Consider the following 16246-nt stretch of genomic DNA (forward strand, 5'->3'; position numbering starts at 1 on the left):
CTCCTGACAGAGGCAGTTGTACGAACAGGATCAAGGGGTGGGGCTGGGGTGCAGCGCCTGGGCGGAGAGCAGCAGTGGAGCTGCTGGGGGAGACCCGGGCGGACCCGGCCCTGGCCTGGGGAGCTCCGGCTCAGCTGAAGGGCGTGTAGATATCCACCAGGTAAAGGGGAAGCGGCCAGTCGCGGGAAGGCATACGGGCCAGGGGAGCAGCAGGGGCAGAGGCCCAGGGGCTGGAGCGGGAGGGGAGAGGGGGGCCCACGTCCACGGGGACCTGGCCGGTGGCCTGTGACTTCGGGAGACGCACCTTAGCGTCAGCTCTGGATGCCGGTGGACGGGAGCTGTGGGGGTGGGGGGAGAAGGGAGAAAATGGTTTTCAGGTAGTATCTACTACCAGTAACTCACGTAGTCGTTACATTAAAAAAAAACGAGGTAGAATTCATATAACAAACTGGCCCCATTTAAAGGGTACAGTTTGATAAGTTTTGGCTATGTATACACCCATGAAACCATGGCCACAGTGAAGAGGACAAACGTCTCCATCACTCCCAAAGCTCCCTTGTGCCCTTTGTACCTCACCCACCCCTCCCTGCCCCCATCCAACCTCAAGCATCACTGACTTTTCTGGCTCTGTGGATTAGTTGGCATTTTCTAGGTTTCTGTGAATGGAGTCATATAATATGGTTTTTCTTTTTTTTTTGGTCATCTTCTTTAACTTGGCATAATTACTTTGAGATTTACCCATGTTTCTGGGTGTGTCTATAGCTTTTTCTTTTTACTGCAGAGTAGTGTCCTGTTGTATTCTTCGGCTCTAAGGGAGTCTTGAAAATCCAAAACCCACAGCCGCGATGACAGCCAGCAGCCACCGCAGGGGGCAGAGAGGAGCTGGAGCTCCTTCAGAGCCCCTTTCCCAGAGAACCGTTATCATCTGGCCTACCTGGGGGTTCCCTGGAAGACCCTGCTCGCAAAGCTCTGTGTATCTGACCCAACTCAGAGCCCAGCCAGTGCAAAAACTTCTTCCCCGAGGGTACTTGTCGAGAATATCTGGATGGAATTGTCCAATTTCACAGCTGCCTGAGAAGCCGGATGACAGTGGGGCAGACAAAGGCCAACCAAAAGGCTTACGGGGAAAAACTGGGCCATGACAAGGCATAGGTGCTTTGAAAGGCTCCCGGGAGCCTGGAAGGCCAGGCACAGTCTAGGGCTGTGTGCACACCCAGAAGAGACCTGAGGGGGCCCTGAGCCCTCGCCTCGGGCTGAGCTGGAGGGCGAAGGCAGAGTTGTGAGCAGCGGGACTGAGCGGGGACGCTGCACCCCAGCATCCACACTGAGCCCCTCCGCAAAGACTAGGCGATTCACTGGTTCCAGCCGTTTCAGGAAATCTCTGACCGTCGGTCAACCACTGAACTAAGTGAGCAGAGATTTCAGTGTCCATGCTCAACGTGCAATGCAGGCTCTACAGAATTAGTTCAGAAATGTCACCGAACTGACAACAACAACAAACCCTGGGAAGGCAGGAGAGTCTGATTTCCAGAGTAGCTGTGCTGCCTTATCTAAAATGTTCGGTTTCAACAAAACAAATTACAAGACGTGAGAAGAAATAAGAAAGTATGACTCATAAAGAGGCAAAAGACCCAACCAATAGAAACTGTCCCTGAGGAATCCCAGATATTGGACTTATTGGACAGAGGTGTTCAATCAATTATTTTAAATGTGTTCACAGACCTACAGGAAACCATGTCTAAAGAACGAAAAGCAAGAGGATGACGCCTCACTGGACGGCAGCCCTCGTGCTGTGGGCTCGCTCAGGGTCACCCACACTGCCCCCCAACCTGCGCCCTCTGAGGGCTGCCCGGAGATGGCTGCCCTTGGAAATCTGGGCTGGGGGGCACCAGACACCCCTCAAGGCCCCCATCCAACCCAGAGGGAGTGGGAAGGGAAGTAGCAGGCCAGCCAGCCTCCGAGGAAGCAGCTGGTTCAGCCTGAGGGGGCATCCTGCCTGTTTCTACTGAGCTGGGCACACCAGGCTTGGAGGACAGACTCCACGTGAATAAAAATGGGAAATGGGAGTCAGCTATTGGGAGCAGGGTTGACACTGAAGGGGACATGGCTGTCTTCAGACACCGGCGCCATGCGGCTCTGGGGAGGGCTGAGGGATGGCCGGCTCTGTCTGCTGCTGTGTGATGTGGGACGGGCCGCCGAGCCTCTCTGAGCCTGTTTGTTTCTCTGTGAAGTGGATCATGAACCCCTCTCCTCCCACCTCACAGCGTTGCCTTGAGAATCAAAGGCAGACTGACTGTAAGGGCGGATTCCTCCTCTCTCTTGGCTTCTCCCCCAGGACCCTCCTGGAGAGGAGCTACTGTCCCTGGGGCACCTTCTCTTTCTGGAACCACACCCCTCAGCCTGCGTGGCCTGCAGGATGTTTGCCTGCTCTTATCACAGCCCGCATGCAAACAGACGTGGGGAGCTCCATGTGGGCGCCTGGTAACTGGGCCATCTGTGCCGGCTGCCAGGCTCACCTCGGGCTCCATCTGCGGCCACGGGGCAAGGAGGCCACGGCCTCCACGTGGTCCAGCAGGACGTGGACATGGGAGGGTGAGGCTGGGGGACAATCTGGCTTGCTGCAAGTCCGGGAACCGCAGCAGAGAGAGCTGACTGGCCTCAGGTCCCAGGAGGCCGAGAGGGCTGTGTCCACCTGGACCACCCTTCCTGCACGGCTGAGCCCAAGATCTGGGCGCACAGGCCACCTTGGGATAGGGTCACCCCAACACTGCCCAGGGATGGGGAGCCAGGACAGGCGGTCCACGCACGCCCAAAGGGTCACTCTTCAGCCTTGGCTTTGGGTGTGCAGCCAGGAGGGGAGGGCGGGCTGGGTTCTGGCCGGCTGCGCGTTCTCGGGCACCTCAGGCCTGAAGGAGAGCAGGTCTGTGCGTTTGTGCGGGAAAAACATTTCTTTATTAGGACTTTATTTTTTTAGAACAGTTTTAGGTTTACAGCAAAATCGGAAGTGCAGAGATATTCCATGTATTACCCCCCTGCCTTCACACATGCACAGCCTCCCTCCCCCGTTATCAACATCCCTCGCCAGAGTGGGACGTTCGTCACAGTTGATGAGCCTCTGTGCTACCTCATCATCACCCAAAGCCCACAGTCTGTATTAGGGTCACTCTGGGTGTTGCGCGTTCTGTGGGCTTGGACACCATATACTAACATGTCGATGTGTATCCATCATTATTGTATCATACAGAATGTTTTCACCATCCTAAACATCCTCCGTGTTCTGCTTATTCGCCCCTCCCCCCTGGCAAACACTGATATTTTTACTGTTCCCTATTGTTTTGTTCTTTCCAGAATGTCCTATAGGTGAAACCATGCAGGATGTAGCCTTTTCAGATTGACATCTTTCGCTTAGTGATATGCATTTAAGTTCCCTCCGTGTCTTTTTGTGGCTTGGGAGCTCATTTCTTTTTAGCTCTGAATAACACTCTGTTGTCTGGATGCATCACAGGTGATTTACCCACTCACCTACTGAAGGGCATCTGGGTTGCTCCAAGCTTCCAAGTTTGGGCAATAATGAATTAAGCCGCTATAAACATCCATGTGCAGGTTTTTGTGTGGATACAAATTTTCACCTCCTTCGGGTAAATACCAAGGAGCGTGATTCCTGGATCATGTATATGGTAAGAATATGGTTTTGTGAGAAAATGCCAACCTGTCTTCCAAAGCGGCTGCACCATCCTGCATCCCCACCAGCAACGTCTGGGCGTTCCTGTCGCTGCACATCGTCGCCGGCATCTGGTGCCGTCAGTGTTCTGGATTTGGGCCATTCCAATAGGTGTGTGATCCATTTAGGTGTGTGGCGGTATTTCTTGGTGGTTTTAATTTGCATCTCCTTGATGACGGATGACGTGGAGCATCTTTTCATATGCGTATTTGCCACCTGTGTATCTTCTTCGGTGAAATGTCTGTTAAGGTCTTTGGCTTCTTTTTTTAATTGGGTCGTTCGTTTTCTTATTATTGAGTTTCTAAAGTTCTTTGGAAACTGTATTTTGGATAACAGTCCTTTATCAGATGTGTTTTTTGCAAATATTTTCTCGCAGCCTGTGGCTTGTCTTCTCATTCTCGTGACATTGTCTTTTGCAGAGCCAAAGTTTGTAACTTCAATGAAGTCTAGCTTATCAATTATTTCTCTAATGGAGCATACCTAAAAATTCATCATCATACTCAAGGTCATCTAGGTTTTCTCCTGTGTTATCTTCTAGGAATGTTATAGTTTTGTATAATATTTTACATTTAGGCCTCTGATCCATTTTTGTGGTGTGTGTGTTTTTTTTTTTTTTTTTTTTTTGCGGTATGCGTGCCTCTCATTGCTGTGGCCTCTCCCGTTGCGGAGCACAGGCTCCGGACGCGCAGGCTCAGCGGCCATGGCTCACGGGCCCAGCCGCTCGGCGGCACGTGTGATCTTCCCGGACCAGGGCACGAACCCGCGTCCCCTGCATCGGCAGGCGGACTCTCAACCACTGCGCCACCAGGGAAGCCCCTGTGGTCCATTTTTAACTAATTTTTGTGAAGGCTTTAAGTCTGTGTCTAGATCATTTTGGGGGAGAGCTTCTGTACCCATTCTAGGGGGTAACATGTGAACTACTCTTGGCACTTTGCTGCCCTCCTTTAAGGTGGCCCAGGCACAGCAGTCTGCGTGATAAACAGCCTGGTGAGTTTTAAGCTTTTGGGACCAGAAGGGATCATGCCTCACCCCTGAAGAGGGCTGTTTACAGGGAGAGGCCTCTCCTCCGGCCTAAATAGCCGGCCACCTGGAACCCTCAAGCATTTTCTCTTCCCATGATTCCCCTGGTCAGTGGTTGAGTTCTTAACATATGGGAAGGAAGGGAGGGAGGATGGAAGGGGAGGGAGGGAGGATGGAAGGGGAGGGAGGGAGGATGGAAGGGGAGGGAGGGAGGATGGAAGGGGAGGGAGGGAGGATGGAAGGGGAGGGAGGGAGGATGGAAGGGGAGGGAGGGAGGAAAGCCTCAAAGGAAATAGGGAGTAAAAAAACAATCATGTTGCACTATTTTAGTTTTTATCAGCTACGATTTTCCTGAAAATTAAGCGTGCTGTTTTTCAGCGGGGCCATGCAACGAATGGAGAGGTGACCAGGTGTGACTGTGTAACTCGCTCTCCGGCCTCAGAGTCTCCTGATGCCAGGGGCTGGTGTGAACTCGTGTGAGCAGGCTTTGGACTTAATTTTCTATAAAGAGAAAGAGGAGACCACGCACAGAAAGGAGTAGAGGCCAGAAGGAAAACTCCACCCAGATCGTTGAAATCATCTTCCTTCAAGTACACAATGAAACCTGAACACACATGCGTGCTGGTTGGAAACATGTTCGGGAAAGTCCAATTTTCTTCCCTAATCTCTGCAAGAAAACCCACCCACCCACCAGAGGCATTACCCTCCTAAAAGCCTGCCTAGCCTTCCTCAGCATTTTATCCCTGAAAGAGAGTACGGCAGAACTCCTCAAGGAGAGTAAAATTGAGGACGGAGCCTCCAAAGGAGGAAAGAAATTAAGCTGCTGGTGACATCAAGGTCCAGGACCAGGCTGGGCCACCTTTCAGCTTGGAAAGCAACACATTTCCTTTACTGTTTAACCAGCTTGGAGAGTTTCTGATATTTGCGACCCAAACTTTCTAGCTGATATACCCGTCACGAAAGCCAAAGTAATTTAGAAGGTTTTCTTTAACGTTGAATGTCCGAGACAGAGAGAGAAAAGGGCAATTAGGTCATCGGTTACCTTGAAAAGAGCATTTGCAGTGGACACAGCATGTGACAGTGGCAAGAAACGGAGGCTTGGGGTTGGACGTACCGCTGTCTCTCCCTAGCAGTGTGATCTCCTGAGCCTCCTCTGTGAAATGGGGCGCCATCCCCCCTCACTGGTCCTGTGAGGATTAAAGGACATCATCAAGCACCCGGCACAGAGCTCCACAGGCGGTGTGGCAGGGACAGAAGTCGGGCTGCCCCGGGCTGAGTGCGTAAGAAGTGAGGAAGCGGGACAACAAACAGATTACTCCTTCGAGGAAGTAAACACACAGTTCACAGAACAAACAGCCGCTGAACACGAAGTTACGCTCACCTGCACTCGAGGCGCACAAATTAAAGCAGTGAGATGCTGAGAAAACAGACTCACGCTCAGTGGGCAGGAATGTAATCGGTTTACTCTGGGTGACAGTTTTACAGTCTCTACAGAATGTTTACAGACCATAGCCTCTGACTCAGTATTCTTCTGCTAAGAACTCATCCTGCAATTCTACCTCACAAGTATGTAAGGACAGACCTGCCCGCAGGTTCTTCTGCAGCAATGTTTGTAATGGCAAAATCTTGGCCTAAATGTCCATCAGCGGGTACTGATTAGATGATGGTTATTTATATAATGGAACACAAGGCAGTCATTAAAAAGAACTCACGTCTAAAGAACAGTGATAGTGTTTTTGTGAAAACATCTGCAAAAAAATAGTACGACCCTACCTGCAAAACAGTACACCTGAGTTTGCTTCGAGGACTCGTGTGGTCTTAGAAAAATGATCGGTGGTTCTCTCCGAGGTGTGGGATTGGGGTGGCAGGAAATTCATCCCTCAGAGAGATTCTCTCATGGAGCTCCATTCATTCTAATGGCTTATGTTTTTTTCTTAGCCATGTGTTACATTTATAAAATTTTTTAAAATTTGGCTGAAAGATTTGAAGGGGGTGACGGCTAAAGGAGTTCAGGGCCAAGGGTGTGTGTGTCAGACAGAAGCAACCCGAACAGAGAAGGAACAGTCTGCGGGCCTGTTACTCACACCTGCCATGACGCCCTTGGCGAGGGGGAGGCGGAGGGGAGGCGTGGGTTCAAGGCCTGATGATGCCCCCTACCAGCCTATATTTGCTGTATCCTGGTGGCCAACATCTGCGGGTGAGATGCCACACGGCTGATACCGGACGACACTAACGTGCCACCTCCACAGGGTGAGCAGAGGACAGCCATGTCGAATGAGGGCACGCTTGGTGGCCCCGAGCAGGTGTGGTCCGGCCCTCCACACCTGCGGCCGCGTTCGCCTTCTCCTGCGACCCCTTCCCCACGATGGCCTCAGTGGCTCTGCCTTCCTGACTCCCGCCAGGTTAAGCGAACGACCCCCACTCTATCCCTACAGGTCCAGGTCCAGCCTTGCTCAGCTCTGAGTTTCTAACTTCTAAACCATCTCCCTGATGGTGTCTTGCAAGGGATGGGGCTCGTCAAGGGCACCAGCTTGGCACTTGATCGTTGCAAAATCAGTTACTGAGCGCCTGCCACGTGACCAGCACCAGGCTGGGTGCCAGCGATCCAGGGAGATGAGAGGCAGTTTTGGGTCACAATGTGCCGTAGGAGTGCAGGGCTAGGCGACCCGGGCACGTCCACTGTGGAGACTGGGGAAGCCTCTCGCCTCCAGGGCAAAGCCAAGCTCTGAGGCAAAAGAAAGAGCTAGTGACCAAGGGAGAAAGAAACCTAGAGGCGGGAAGGCAGGGGGTGTGAGGGGACCGGGCAGAGGAGTCTAGGAAGGCCCCGCAGGAAGAGGACATGTGGGCCTCAGCCCCCAGGCTCTGGAGCCGCTGGGTGACCAGGAGCGGAGTCCGCGCCTCAGAAGTTCTGACGCGTGGCCCAAGGATTAGAGTGCAAGGTGCACAGATATTGCAGGACATCTATCAGGGAGTTTACTTCCTTCACGTGATCATGTGTTCACTAGAAATATATTTTAGTGTCTATCACATTTAGGCCCTAGATTACCTGCATATGCTTACAATAGCCGTTTGACTTAGAAATTCTGATGAACTGAGACATTACTGGTAGATTTTTATTCCTTTTTTGTGGCTGCACTGCACAGCTTATGAGATCTTAGTTCCCCGACCAGGGATGGAACCCCGGCCCTCAGCAGTGAAAGCACCAAGTCCTAACCACTGGACAACCAGGGAATAGACGTTTTCTGTTAAGCTTTTAAAAACCAAGAACACTAAGGTATTAGGTCTGAAAGCGTTTCTCTTAAGCTTTTGTGGTTAAATTTTGGAAGTAGGTGAAAACTAATTCAGGGCCCCCTCAGTTAACAATTACTCGGATCATTTCAGACCCGTCTAAGGAAAAATTAAGAGGAAGGAAGAGACCCAGATATACATGTTGGGAAATAAGGAGAAAATGCTAAGGTGATTCTTTTCAGCTCTACTATTTTAAGATCTCAGATTTTGCTTTACTGACTAATGAAAAGAAAAAGTCAAACTGAATAACAGGAAATGACATATTACGAAATAGACATATAAAATTTAATCCCTTTGGTTTAACATACATCTTCAATTGTACAATTAAAAACAAGACAAAATCGATCCCATAAAACAAAATATAAAATGTTGTTTATATGACCCGTGTCCCATAATATCTTATCTTAGAAAACCAGCAATTTAGTTCACATACTTCATTAGAATATTTTAAGGTAAGAATGTAACTATCAAACCTACTTATACAAATAACCTACCTCCCTGAGCCTAAAGGTACCTGCGGTTTTAGTTCCGTTACAAAATTACACTTTTTAGGATTTTTATGTATTTCAACGTGTGTACAAAACGTTCCCCTGCCATAGTAACACAGTCTCATAAATTCATGAATGCTTTCTAGAACTGTTAGCACACTAGACAACTAAAGCTTGAAGGTTCCGGAACATGATACAACAGAAGTCATTTCTCATAACAGGAAGATCAGGAAGAACTCCGTCTTGAGTTGTGTCACCGGTTCACAGTAATCACAGTACGTGTTACGATTACTGTGTTTATTCCCTCTGTCAGGTCCACCTGACTGATACTAGCAGACACAGCAGTCATGAGCTGCAGCAGTGTTTTTTCCTTTACTTCATTTGTTAATCAGTGCTGACATCCACATAATAACATTTGCAAGAGCAAACAGAATCTCTGTCGTTTGAGAAGGTTTTGCTATGCTACCGAATGACTGCTGTGTTTGGGAAAACGCAAAGAAAGCGTCGGAGTGGGTTCCACTAAGCGCAGTATGCTATCTGCTGGGTGTAGGTGATCGAAAATAACTTATCCTCTCGTCTCAAGAAAGTCTTTAAGGTAGCCCTTATCACATCTCTTCACTATATGTACACGGACACCGCATGTATATATTATCTATTTATATAAGACAGGTATGTACACATTTACAGACACGGGCCTTCAAGACGTATTGCACTTACATACACGCAGCTTTAGCTTCACGGACGCACACTGTAACCGTTTAGGTTCTTCATGAGAGAGGCAGTTGATATGTTGGAGAGAGTTGCAAAGGAAGACTTCGGTAACTTGCCCTATTGGAGTAAACATTTACTGGGGAATGAGAGGCCGAGGGAGAAAGGGCGCACCTGGTCCTCTTGGGGTGCCGCGCCCGTAACCTGAGGCGGTCACAGTTACACCGAGTCTGAGGTGCACTAGTGAGCAGGGCCCACTAGCACTGAAGAGACAATATTTTTATAAATAACGTAGCAGATACCTTAAGGTTCCCAGGTGATCTAGTAAATCTTGGAACAAAGTTTTCACTTTTAATGCTAAGTATTTATATCAGAAAATTCAAACATCGTGGTACATGCTTTCTCCGTCATCTGAAAAACGCCAATGCAATACAGTCAATGCTATCTCCAAGCCAAACGCAGCTCCATCTCCAACTGGAAAGGAAACCCCTTCCACTGACATCCACCCACGTTCGGAAGGTGGCCGACCGGGGAACCTGCGGCTTGCCAACCCAAAGGCCCACGTGACAGCTTCCCTGAGCTCGCTGGAGTCGTGGGCCGGGGCGCCCTCAGATCTCGGTGAGGGTGAGTTTGTACAGCCCCCCGGCCTCTTCGATCTGCAGCTGGAAGGTGTCTTCGTTGGAGTAATGCTTCACGATGTTGTCGTCCATGTTCACCAGGATCCTGCAAGAGGGGAGCCGAGACAGACCCACTCAGTGCTGCCCGCTCTGCTGGCAGGCCCAGCCCTCACCGTCAGCTCTGCCCCTTCCTAGCTAGGATGAGGGAGGCGACTGCCGAAACCTCCCTATGCCTCCCCCTCCTCATCTGCGAAACGGCTATTAACAGTAGTGCCCACCTTGTAAGATTACTGTCGGGATTAAACGAGGGACTCAAGTAAAACGCTTGCCACGCAGGGCATGTGATAAAGAAAACACACTAGCTTAGCTATTGTTATTATTTCAGCATGCAGTAATCATTCAATAAACAGCATTTATTATAATGAACAAAATAAGCCTACAGAGGAGCACTTCATTGGTCCAGCTTTCGAAAGCACATCAGTAAGATGAACCTACATGACCTGAAGCCAGGGCTCCCTGACAAATTATCTTCCCTTTAATTTAATTACCCTTAAGCTTTAGCTGAACTACTACTATCAAGTCCCACCGTTCCCATTAGGCCCATCTAGAAAATTCCATTTGCTTTAGAATTCAGCCAAAAAATTCTTATCCTATACCCTGCTTACCCATGCCACACAGCACAGACGCTTAAGTAAAACAGTACTAAAAATACTAACTTCTGGACAAAGAAGCAACATTCTGCCATTGAAAACATGATCCAGGGCAGGAGGATGGAGTGGGAAGGGCAAAGGTTTTGCAGTCGTCAAAACAGAGCTTGAGTCATGGCCTCAGCGCTAACTCACCACCTGCTCTTGGACAAGCCTCTCAGGCTCTCTGGGCCTCGGCTGCCTCGTCTAAAAACTATGAGTAGTAGCGCCTGTCTTAGGGTAACATGAGAATTAAATTACACACCAAGCGCCCAGCCCAGTGCCTGACTCACGACAGGGCTCAATAAACGGGGTAGCGATTGTCATCCTTAGTAAATTTCATCACGTGCTCTGGAATTTGGAGCCACTGCGCTGCAGCCAAGCATGGGAAGAACAACGTCTCTACTTGAAAAACAACCATAAAAATGTCCTAGAAAAGTAAATCAACTTTATGGGATAATTTAGTAAGAAAAAATACATTCTTGCATTGATGCTTCTATAACTGGTTCTTGACTGGGCACAAATGCACGTGAATAACATGAACGTTATATAATATTAACACTATTTAGAGGTACTAAGAATGCCCGTCACTGCTCACCCTTTTTTACACTTCTTGAATATTTTCCCAATCTTGTCTTGGGGAACATCATATTTGTCTGAGATCTGAAAGAGTAAAAGAAAAATAATCACAAAATGCTGTTTTCATGGCTTGAAAAAACAATATATATATTAATATAGTGGTTCAGACACTCCACTTTCCATTTCTCACAAATGCACATGCAAAGACACAGATGAGAGCCCGTCTGTATCCTGGGGAGGGGTGTTACCTGCCTTTGGAGAAAGCTGGAATCGGGTGTTTGTTATTTCTCGCGAGATTACAGATGTCAGAAGTCTATTATATGGCCATAGTTTTTTTTTAAATTAATACCTCACAGAGCAGTTTTACGTTTCTAGAGAAACTGAGCAGGAAGCACAGAGCTGCTCGCTGCCCCCCATACCCGTGTGCTGCACTTGCTGTGTGTGATTGAGCCGACACTGCGGCGACTCAGTCGCCATTAGGAACTGAAGTCCACCATCCACTCGGGTTCCCTCTCTGAGCTGTACGTCCACGGGTTTTGACAAGCGTACAATGACACACATCCACCTTGTCACAGGTACTTTAATCAGCACATAAAGGCCTTGCTTTGGAGTCAGACACACAGAAGGGGGATCAGTTCTGACTCACCCTCCACTGGCAGGTGACCTTTCTAACCCTCAGCCTCCTCTTATCTCACCTCGCCCACCCCAGGACTGCTGTGGGATTAAAACGTGTCCAGCACAAAGCAGGAGTTAATTTCGGGGACAGAATTATGAGAAGGAAAGAAATGATTTCACATCCCACAGCCCAGAAGGAACACCAAGGGCCCGATCACAGCAAGGCCTGCACCTCTGCCAGGGCTTCCCAGAGCCTCTCCAGAGGGCAGCGAGGCTCCGGCCAACGTGTGGCCCCTCCTCCCTTCATGACCAATGGGTGGTCCACAGAGTGCGATGAAATCAGTACGGTACAAACTTTGGAGGTTTTCCTCTCAGGGCACAGGCGCTATCTGTACAGGAAGGGGATGGATTACTACAGGACAAACAGCTGATTCAGTCCAGATCAAACGCCTTATCTGCACTGCTGTGCAGACCACTCCCACACTGGGGTCACTGCCCACCCGGCCTCAATCTGAAGAGCACAGCTCCAGGGGGCCCTGAAAACGGGGCCTCAGAAGACCAACCTTCAGATCACTTTCAATCTAACAAAAATACACATTTCAAACCAAACCCAAGCTCCCATCATACAAACAAGTTCATTTCTTTTCTGTATCACTGGATAGTAATTCTTTGTATATTTATGTAATCCCCGCCCAGGAGATGCAAGACTGTAATGAATTCCTCATGAGTTGTGAACAAGTTATATTTGGCATAGTGAGTCTTTTTTTCACATTCTCCTCTCCCCATAATCAAGAGTTTGCGTGATTCTTAAGAAGGGCCGTCAGAAGACAAGGTAAGCCAGAGGGACCCAGGAGAAATCGCAGGAAGCAGAGGGCTACGGGTGGCAGGAACGGGCTAAGAGGCGCTGTGAACGCCGAGCTCCCTGAGGGGCTGAGCGATAGCGCCCCCAGCCTCTGTCCCGCTGCCCTGCTTTAGTTTTCTCCATTGCATTTACCAGTACCTGGCAAATTACACAGTAATGTCTTCATTTACGTTACTGTCTCTATCTTCCGAACTAGAATCTAAGCTCCATTTGGCACTGTCACGTACCCTTCTAACTCCAGGGCCCCAGAACGGTGCCTGGCACAAAGCAGGCCCTTAACAAATGTTTCTTAAATGAATCCAACACACTGCAGTAGTCAGGGGTGGGGGGGTGGGGGCGGGAGAAACCTATCTCCAGCCCAGTTATGGGCGTGCTTCGAGCTCAAAGATCCCCATGATTTACAGGGCCCGAGGTTGATAAATATCAAGACACGGTGCTGATTCCTTGAATTTCACCCTGGGGCAAAGCCAAGATCAGCGTGGCACCCTCCTCACATCTCTCTCTGATGTCTTAAGGGCAGGCTGGGGTCAGTTTGCTGTGGGCCCTTTGCTGGGATCCTGCAGGAGGGGCTGTGGTTGTCTCTGGTCACACGTCTACATTTTCATGAATAGGCTGAGTAAGATCTTGACACAAGTTCGGTCACGCCCCAGATCAGGAGTTTCAAAGGCAGACCAAGGAGCCACTGTTTTACACGTGAAGTTTTTAAGATTTTATTCACTAGAATTAACTTTTGCCGGCTTCTAAGTCGTTTAAGTGGCAATCTCCCTTTAACCAAGTCTATGAAAATTAAACCATTCCATAGGTCATCACAAATTCACTCAATTCAGAGGATTAGACATTGCTGAGTGATTGCTGTCTACGAACCAGTGCGCTGGGTGCAGCGGTCTGAGGTGGGGACAGCCCTGCAGCCGCTGAGGACCTTGGGACGTGGGGTAAAACGTGGCACGTGCTGCAGCCACAGACAGGGCGCTGGGACTCAGGAAAGGCTTCAGTACCACACACAAATCCGGACATTCTGGTAAGGTTTGTTCCAATCAAATTCTATGTAAGTTTCTTTTTACTTTTTAAAGAGGACCACAAAGTTCCTCTTACTTACAGCTTCCATCAGGCCTTTCAAAGACGGAGTCTTGAGCATCAGGGCATCGAAGACTTCTTCCGACTCCTTTCGCACATAGAGCAGCACTGACCCCCAATTGGGAATAAGGAGGGAAAAAGAAAAGTGCACTTCATTGACAGGAGCAAAATAAGAGAAAAGACCGTGGGTATTGGCTAAAATAAAAGGAGATGTCCATATCAAGGACAGCAAACACGAACCGATATGAAATCTGTCTTAAGGAACACAGCTTTCAGCTTCTTTTAACTCTGCTGGAGGGCCCAGCTCAAGCCAGGAGCTGGTCTGACGGAGGAACACCCAAGGAAGTCAACACTGATGAGATCTGTTTGAGCAGTGTATGCTTTTGACAAATTCAGAGCTCACTTCCCACTGAAAACTCCCACGAGGAAATGTAAACCAACGCACCTCTCTTTGGTTCTTCTACCCGGCTCAGCTTAGCAGGAGGAGGGATCACAAAATCGTCTTCCGAGCCATAAGGTCCCCTTTTCAAGTTAGACCTGCAGGTGATCCGAAGTATGCAATTAGTGACTTCACCTTAAATCACTTGCAGAAACAAAAGGAGTTTGGGGGTGTATCACTGAATCTTAGATTTAAAATGACCTTCGTTCTCTATCTGGTCCAGCTTCCTTATTTTGTGGATGAAAATCTGAGGCCCAAGGAAAGATGCCAAGTGAACCAGGCTCGCACTACTGAATGGCAGAGCTGGGACTATACTCACTCAGGCACCTGCCAGACACCCTGGCTGTTCTTACACGGCTCAAGCTGCCGGTGTGGGAACGCAGTTTCTTTTCAGGAAAACACTTATGAAGGAGGTGGGATCTGAGACATACATGAAGGTGGTAACAGAGGAGAGGGCATGTCAAAAAAGGGAGGAAGTGTGAGCGGGAAAATGCAAAGCCAGGCTGGCTGAAACAGAATGTTCCAGAAGAAGATAAATCTAATCTGGAAAATCTTGATCATTCAGCTCTGAGGAATTCTAGATTTTATGTTGCAGTTATCAGGGAATCTGAAAGTTCTGTGAGACAAGAATGCTGTAATCAGTGTGTGGTAGAGATTGGAGGGGACTCCAGGACCTACAAGCAGAAGAACCAGTTGGAGGACTTTGGAGACAATCGTAGCATAAAACTCCAAAGGGTTAAAATACAGCAGTGTCAGCGGAAATACAAAGGGGAAATGTTTACAGTACGTTTGGAGAAAGAAGTGAAAAGATCAGAGTGATTGGCTTTCAAAGTTATGCAGTGTTCAATGTTGTGAGGTTCAGAGTAGGTGAGCAAGAAAATAGTAAAAAACACTGAAAATGAAATAAGTGTTTGCTTCTGAGCAGAATCATCACTTCAAGAATAGAGGCTGGCCCTTAAGATACTCCGTCTCAGCTTCCGGCACGTAACAGGCCTCCGACGAAAGCACCCGCAGGATTTATGTCTGAGAACACAATGAGTTAAAGAGGCAGAGAGAAGGCCTGTGGCCAATTCGGGTGGGCACGGGGAGCCAGGATGGCCCAAAGAGGGGGACTGGACCCTCAACATGGTAGAGTGCTGAGCGGGAGGGCTGCTGGTGTGGGCCAAGGAGGGTGCCCCCAGGTGCGGGGAGCGGCAACACCTCAACAGCAACAAGCACACCCAGAGGCCGCCTCTGGGTTTCTAAAGCCCAGTCTCCACAAAGAACCAGGGCTTCTTGGAGAAGAGGCTGATTTGAGGGCCGGAGAAGGGAAAACGCAAGTGCCTGGAACACACTCTGCCTGAAAGTGAGGAAGTGCTCAAGCAGTGAGGACAGGAGGGTCGTGTCAAAGGGATCCAGGGGCAAGCTTGAGGGACCCCGTAGCCCCGGGACAGTGTGAGCAGAAACCGCGAGTCCGTGCTGACATAAACATGTAAATGAAGAAATGCAAAGTGGGGCAAGGAATGAGATATTTACAAAGCTATAAAGCACCTCCCCTCAAAACACTTACTACAAAAGGAGAAGAGCAACTCCACAGTGAGAAGCCTGGTAGACACCGCCTGAATCAAGCGATCAGAGCGAACGTCACCAGCCGCAGGGTGCCCTGGAAGTGTGTGCCCCCGACGGGACACACTGAGAGCAGGGCCTTGCCTGTGACGTTCCCGCCAAGACGCATCATCTACCCCAACCAAGAAGAAACGAAGGACAGACCCAGACAGAGGGATGTCCTGCAGAACAACGGGTCTGTAACCTTCAGAGGTATTAGCTCAGGAAAGTCAAGGAGAGATTGAGGCCGTTCCAGATTGAAGGAGATTAAGGAGACAGGACAACTAAATACACTGTGGGAGTCTGAACTGGACCTTTTCTTGCCATAAAGGATATCACTGGAACAACTGGCAAAGCCTGGATGGGAACATGGACTGGATGGTACTAAGGTCTCAATGTCAATATCCTGACTTCTTTACGCAGGAGAACATCCTCATTTGTGGAAACATACACCAAAGTATTTAGGAATGATGCATGGGTCACTGGGTCCGCAACTTACTCTCAAATGGCTCAGGAAAAAATGAGTTCTTTGTATTATAATTATTCTATATGTTTGAGATTGTTT

General features: G+C 49.1%; 1 protein-coding gene across 2 annotated transcripts in view; it reads right to left on the reverse strand.

The window, feature by feature from the left end:
- Positions 1-8300: 8300 nt before the first annotated feature.
- The window catches only part of GRHL1 (grainyhead like transcription factor 1), a 45993-nt gene continuing 38047 nt past the window's right edge, over positions 8301-16246 (reverse strand). For both annotated transcript variants that reach the window (XM_060027106.1, XM_060027105.1), the window contains exons 13-16: positions 14104-14195; positions 13681-13766; positions 11127-11191; positions 8301-9948 (exon numbers count right to left, since the gene is read on the reverse strand). In XM_060027106.1, the coding sequence (XP_059883089.1) occupies positions 9834-9948; positions 11127-11191; positions 13681-13766; positions 14104-14195 (358 nt within the window). In that variant the 3' untranslated portion in view covers positions 8301-9833. The remainder of the gene's footprint in view (positions 9949-11126; positions 11192-13680; positions 13767-14103; positions 14196-16246) is intronic.

Source organism: Delphinus delphis, chromosome 12 (assembly GCF_949987515.2).
Source record: "Delphinus delphis chromosome 12, mDelDel1.2, whole genome shotgun sequence".
Lineage (NCBI taxonomy): Eukaryota > Metazoa > Chordata > Mammalia > Artiodactyla > Delphinidae > Delphinus > Delphinus delphis.